The 7232-nt window shown below is 45.2% G+C and overlaps 1 protein-coding gene across 1 annotated transcript; it reads left to right on the top strand.

The window, feature by feature from the left end:
- The first annotated feature begins 743 nt into the window (after positions 1-743).
- LOC131671633 (forkhead box protein fkh-2-like) lies at positions 744-2520 on the top strand. Its single transcript, XM_058948213.1, has one exon. It carries the CDS (start codon positions 908-910, stop codon positions 2081-2083), a length of 1176 nt encoding a protein of 391 aa, XP_058804196.1. The 5' UTR covers positions 744-907; the 3' UTR covers positions 2084-2520.
- Positions 2521-7232: the final 4712 nt, after the last annotated feature.

The raw sequence follows: 7232 nt of genomic DNA, 5'->3' as shown, positions 1-7232 counted from the left end.
TATATTCACATAAATTATTAATGTACGTCTGTGATGTGTGACTTTGTTAGGACTCGTAGAACTACGTGGAAAAAATATATGGTATTGATCAATCATCGTCTACAGCTTACGTTTGTTGAACGACAAAAAACAACGGCGAATAAAGTAAGTGGAAGTGAATTTTGGATACTTGTGCACAGCTGCTCCAAAGGTATTAGTTTGTTCGTTCAAATCGAGAAAAAATTGACGGGCGCTACTATAAAGCGAAATCGAAAGCCGGAACGAGAAGCGTTGCGCGCAGGGTCCGGGATGCAAGAGCCGTCAAGGAGAAGAACAAGTAGATGCGCCATAAAGACAAGAGCAATGTCAGCGTCATGATCATGGCCAGTGTAGCAGGTAACTGCCGGTAGACTGTACAGCGGCTGGTCGGTCGATGCACGAGCAGAGGCCACGTAGGCCGAGCTGGGTGCAGGGCAGCGCTGCGGAGCGCCGGCACGGGCTTCCCCCCTTCTCTTGACGCCGCGGCCCTTTGGCGACGCAGTGGCGGCGCGACGAAGCCCGCGGCGCGCAGTCCAGACCAACGGCGCCCATTGGCGGCGGGTGCGCGCGGCCGCGGCCCCCACCGGCCGCCACCGGCTGCGATTGGCCGGCGGCGCGGAGGCCCGGCCCAAGGCGCCGCCAGCGCGCTGGGCGGGGCCTCGGCGCCGCCACGGAAGCTATAAGAGACCCCGCGGGCCGGCCGTGCCGCAGACGCGCGTCCCCGATCGCTCCGAGAAGGTGGCTCCGCGCCACGCAGCGAGCAGCTCGAACAGTCGGAACTCGGTAGCGCAGTGCCGCCCGGCGCGGCGGCCAGTGAACGCGTCCGCAGTCACGTAGTGAACCGACCTGCCAGTGCGAGTCGCGGACAAAGTGCGTCGGGTCGGGGATAATGGTGAACATGGAGGGATCGAACGAGCAGCTCACGGTCTCGGCCTCGCCGCCGCCCGCGCGCACCAGCCTCGGCAAGAGCAACTTCAGCATCCGCGACCTGGTGCCGGAGGCGTGCGCCGGCACGTCGAGCCGCAGCCACTCGCCGCTCGACGAGCGCAGCGACGACTCGAGCGAGGACCTGGACGTGACGGGCGACGCCGAGGGCGCGGACACGCCGCCGCCGCTGGACTGCAGCGCGCGCGGCGCCGACGGGCCGCGGCCGGCGGCGGGCGCCGAGCCGGCCGACGGCGCCAAGAAGAAGGCCGAGAAGCCGCCCTACAGCTACAACGCCCTCATCATGATGGCGATCCGGCAGAGCCCGGAGAAGCGGCTCACGCTGAACGGCATCTACGAGTACATCATGCGCAACTTCCCCTACTACGAGAACAACAAGCAGGGCTGGCAGAACTCGATCCGGCACAACCTGTCGCTGAACAAGTGCTTCGTGAAGGTGCCGCGGCACTACGACGACCCGGGCAAGGGCAACTACTGGATGCTCGACGCCAGCAGCGAGGACGTGTTCATCGGCGGCACCACGGGCAAGCTGCGCCGGCGCAGCACGGCCGCCTCGCGCTCGCGGCTGGCCGCCTTCAAGCGCAGCGCCGTGCTGCAGGGCCTCTACCCGGCGGCCTACGCGCCGCACGTGTCCTGGCCGGCGACCGCCGCCTCGCTCTACGGGCTGCCCTACCTGCCGCGCGCCGCCTACGCGACGCCCGCCGGCTACGCGCCCGGGCTGCTGCCCTGCAAGCCGCAGCCGCTGCCGGCGGCGCCCGCGGCCAGCCCGCCGCGCGCCCACGGCGGCTTCTCGGTGGAGCGGCTGCTGCAGGCGCCGGCGGCGGCCTACGCGGGCCCGGCGCCGCCCGCCGCCGCCCCCTACGAGTTCTACGCGACGCTGCGCAGCCTGGCCGCGCACCAGCACCAGGCGGCCCTCTTCGCGCAGCACCAGCAGCACCAGTCGCGGCTCTACGCGCAGCAGCCGCCGGCGCTGGGCCGCGCGGCCTCGGCGGCGGCCTCGCCGGGCAGCAGCCCCGAGCCGGCCTCGCCGCACGCGCCGCGCTCGCCGCCGCCGCCGCCGCCGCCGCCGCCGCAGCTGCTGCTCAAGCCCATCACCGTGCTGACGGGCCGCCAGAGCTGAGGCCGGCCCGCCTTCGGGGCCCGGCCGTCCTAGTCGCCGCGACGCACCAGTGATCGCCCTCGCACTCGCGCCTCTTGTACAGTTCCGCTCCCCTGTAAATACTCTCGTGGCGCCTGCCTCCAGTACTCCTCGGTGTAAATATTTCTGTAGATAAAACACGTTGAAAGCTTTATTAAACTTTAAACGACTGCAACGATAGCCGGGTACTTTGTCGTACCGTCTGGATTATTCTTGCCAATTTGTACATACGACCATTATTGCAAAGATTATTATTATTATTATTATTATTATTATTATTATTATTATTATATCAATTAGTACTAATGCAATACTATCGATGTCGACGAATCGAAGCCATCTGTAAATATTATGCATAGATTTATTTCGATGCAGAACGAGGAGAGATAAGACATGTTGTAGACACGTACATTGAATAAATGTCCAAGTTTTTTTATAAAATATCTGCCTTTTCAATGGCTTCCGACGGTCCTCATTCCGTTTCCTCTCCCTCCCTTCCGTTGCCCTCGCCGGCACTTGTATGTATTTTTTAATTCCAATAATTTTCAATCGCTTCACTGCACAGCTTTGCTTTCGACTTGACTTCGACGATACGGGCATCTACATACTTTGATCAAATTTTCATTGAGCATTTATTATAAATTTGACTTTTAAGTAATATTGCATTCACCAAAAATGATTAAAGCGAGGATCTAACTCTTTGAACGTCGGTAAAAAAAAGCCTCGGAACACTGTCAAGTTAAAGTGAAGTCGTAGAAAGAAATTGCAGTGATGTTCTGCGCACGTTCAATTTTGAACTTGCTCGGTGATTCTTTCCCGGAGTTAAGCTGTGGAATCACAATTTGCTTGTCAAACAACAACGTATAACTTCATCTGCTACTGCCGTGGTAACATTTGAATCGCAGGTAAAACATCTGCTTTCATTGAATATGTTAGGCGAAAATGTTGGCCTATTGAGAAATCGAGTTTAGGGTACCTCGTAAAATTAACAGGCAGAACCCACCGACTATCAACACATTGCTTGTAAAATGTTGACTTCTTAAGCGAAACCAAACTATAGGCTCAACACGGATTTTCCTGTAGTCAACCAAACGGTTGACAAAATGGCTTTATAGCATAATGGCGTAATCATAAATTAACCATCGTTCAAAGATCTCGCTTTCAAAATGTCACCCAATAAGACGCCATGGACCTTTAGGGAACAATCCAAACACAATATATATTTACGGAAGACATCAATCCTTCAATTTTATCATTGCAATAAATGTTCGAGAAAACTATTTGATAGATATTTTAACTTTTTTTTTACGTTGCGTAACTTTTGTTTTAATTCTTGTGGTAACATAGGTACAGCACGTAATGGAGTGACCCTGCATTTCAAGTATGATTCATCAATATTTAATACATTTGAAATTGATGGCACCGTGTCTATAGGGTATCGATAAAAAAGTTAGTGTTTCTTCATAAATTATAAATAATTTGATGCCATATAATCATAGTCGTTACATGTTTCATAGTAAAATAATTACTCGATTCCGGATATTTAATTGCTCACAAAATAAATAATATTTTTCGCTGTTTCATTATATTTTTTTACCATAAAGCTTTTTAAGAGCTTAACGAATCGGTTAACTAAACGTCAAAAGTTGTTTTCTTTTCATTATTGCCTCCACCGATCGTATATAGCTGTATCTACAGTAAAATTATAGCAGGTGAGAACAGCGATCAAACATCTTTTTTAATCTATTTATTTAATTTCTTTCCATTCCTAATCAATAGTAATAACAAAAACTTAATTTTTTTAAATTTTTCTCTTAATATATGGAAAAATCCACGGAACCTTTAATTTTTCTGTCACTCGACTTTTTATCTTGGGAAAATGTTTTTCAAGTGGATATAAAGTATGTAGCCCTTAAATTTCGATGCTGCACTAGTTAATTTAATTATATTTGACCGTTCAAAAATTATCTGCTATGTTTCAAAAACTTTAAATAATAAAATTATTGAGAAATTGGATTGTTATTAAACAATACTTTAAATTATTTCTACTTTTGCTCATAACTTTTTGAAGTCATCATGAATTAATTTAAAAGTTTCAGGAAATATTCCTTTAATTAAGGATTTTGAAGTAAGTACACTCGTATTGGTGTGCTGTTCAATGCTTTACTGTAATCTACACTTTAATGAGCGATACTCCGTTTTGGGTAATTAAATTTGTTCTTTGACATTTTCATGCATAACTTTTTGAAATATTTAAAATTTATAATTTCAATTTCATTATAACTTAATTTTCCAACAAACAACCAAAATCTATACTTTTAAAATTCAAGTGCCATTAAAAACGATGAAGCTAGAAAGCAAAGTATTTTGAAATACACCAGCGTAACTTTTTTTCAAAACTATATTTTTCATATGCACAGCTCCTATTTTCAATTTTACAAGTCAAAACATCTTGTGATGTATGCTCATTATAAAAGTCTACTACTAAAATCTTCTCACCAGATTTTCAGTTCTACGAAAGCTTCAAAGCTTTGTTTATTGAAAAAATTTATTAATATTATAAGACATTGGAAAAATATTGAACCAAGGAATATCATAACACAATATATTGTAAATAAATGAGAATATATTGAAAAAAGTCGAAAATGTATGATATTACCGTACAAATTCGTATGACGTATCAACAGGTATGACATTTTTTCGACAGAGTACGCATTACCAATTCGAGACCTTATTGCTTACATATTTGATCGCTTGTATCGATTAATGTAAATATACAGTAGCGTCATTTGAGGACTCTGACAATAGCCTCAGTATACGATCAGTAGTCACGGATTTCACCTTATGTGCTTATAACAATGAAAATAAATCAATTTTTTTAATTTTCATGATAACACAGTGAACATTTTATATAAATGAGTAACACGGATATATTTTTTACTTCTAGCGGTCCAGAATCATGTCTAACAAGTGTGTTTCAAAATAAAAAGATTAATCACACTTTGAAAAATAATTAAACGTTCCGTGTATTTCTCCATATACTTTCACAAATAGGATATAGATAGATAGATAGATAATACGATTTCCTGTATCTCTATTGTATGATTCATGAGAAAATTCAGTATAAACTACTTATGTGTAATATATCACAAAAATATTAGTTTATTACACTTATTTTTATAATAACAAATCATTAGCTTATTGTAAAACCGTAGTAGTTTAGATAATTCTCGCACAGAATTTTTTTAGCAAAATGACCAAAGATGTTATATTGGAACATGACTGTTTAACCCTAGATTACATTTGTATTTTTATACATCAACTATAAATATATTTTATAAAATCATAATCGAGTATGCTGGGTATGGATGTTTGTAGATACTTAATGTTATGTATCCGACAATAAACTTGAATACACTGTAAATTTTATTACTATTATTTATGTACATTATTGAATGATTGATAGACGTCTAAAATAGTTTATTCCAAGTTGTTTGTTTTAATGTTTGTACATAAGGTTTAGTATGAAGAATGGACCGATTCAGTAAATACCGAAAATTAGAAGCAAAGAAATTCAAATAGAATTTGTTATTGTAACAATCGCATAGGTCAGTCGCTGCGAATATGAATTATGATGTATATATCATTCGAATTTGCTGTTTGTCAGTTATAGATCTAAAATTTTTAAAAAGTTACAATCGTAGCAATATGCGTTTATTCAATAAAATTGATAATCAAGTTTTATTAAGTTTAATTATCTATTAAATTTTTCATTAGACAGAGTTTGGAAAGAAAACAACATTTTTCATTCCCGAAATGTAGCACGCTGTACTTTGATAAAACGTAATTTCTGTTTATGAGGTTTATGGGCGACCTAATCGAAACTCAAATTCGTATGTTTCAGTAGGAAGTGGGTAATTAGTTTGATGACATAACAGTTTCAATAATACAATGAAAAGATGTAGAGCAATTAACGACGCATGCAGCGTTATGTTTTTGACACTACGGATCGAAACGATGTAAATATAGAGGGGCGGTTGGGATAAAACGATCCCCTAATGCTTCACTCAGCACTTATTTTCAGATCTTTCATGTTATTAAGTGAGTCTGAATCGCAAATAGATTCGTATCTTTATACCTGGGCGATCAAAATTTTCGGAGGAAAAACATAGACATGATTTAGACGTTGCTACTTTCAAAGAAATCTATTTGGATGATTGGGTACGATGATAGCTCGTGCTACAATAGAATTGTTAACAACGGTGTTTCAAATAAATTTACGATGCATCAAACACAGGTGAATTGTTTGCGATGTAAAAGAAGACGCCTGTGGAGTCGGACGTGAATGATTACAATAGAAATTACAATAGAAAGGATCGCTGGCATCGGTTCGTAATGACACATTTATATTTTATAGTCGCACAGCTTGGGATCGTTGGAATAAATGAGAGGAAAGCGAGGAAAAGCTTGTGACAACGGGGGGATTGATGTTGCAACAAGTAGAGTCGAGACCGAGATTTGACTCGATGAGAATAGCAATCAACTGGATATGTGAGGATATAATACGCTCGTCTTGGCTGGTATGGGTTCGGACCCAGAGGGAGGTGCACCGCGCACAGCCACCAGTCGCACGGATGATTGACGAGAGGTCGGATTAGACGAAGAAGCGCAGGCAATGGCTGGCCATGGGATAAGGTCGCGCGAGCAATAACTAGGGGCGAGCGCGAGAGGCAGCGCGAGAGACAGCGCGCGTACGTGGCAGCATCGCAAGCATCATATAGGCATTGCGACAATGAGGCGTAAATAAGATAATGGCCGGCCGCTCACTCGAGAGCAAGAGCGCGCGCTCTTGAAGGAGCGCAGCTCTGTCGGTGGCGTCGCGGCGGTGAGCGTTGCGTCTGGTTGTGCGTGGTCCGGAATTGATGCGCGCGCCAGCGCAACGCTCACGCGCGCGCACGGCCCGGTGGCAAAGTCGCTCGTTTGTCGAGTCGAAGCCCGTGGGCGCTGCGTCGCTCGGCTGGCGCGCCGATTCGGATCGACGGATCGACGGCTTTGCGTAGACGTTGCGCGAGACTCACGCATAACGTAGCAGTGGTCGATCGATAGAGGCTGCGCGCGAGTGCGCTCGTAC

This window comes from Phymastichus coffea, unplaced genomic scaffold (genome assembly GCF_024137745.1).
Source record: "Phymastichus coffea isolate CEN01 unplaced genomic scaffold, Cenicafe_Pcof_1.1 PCOF00131, whole genome shotgun sequence".
Lineage (NCBI taxonomy): Eukaryota > Metazoa > Arthropoda > Insecta > Hymenoptera > Eulophidae > Phymastichus > Phymastichus coffea.
The sequence above is the reverse complement of the archived record's forward strand: the minus strand, read 5'-3'. Positions and strand labels throughout refer to the sequence as shown.

What these genes read in the sequence shown, in the direction of transcription:
- LOC131671633 (XM_058948213.1), top strand. Translation starts at nt 908, where the DNA reads ATGGTGAACATGGAGGGATCGAACGAGCAGCTCACGGTCTCGGCCTCG.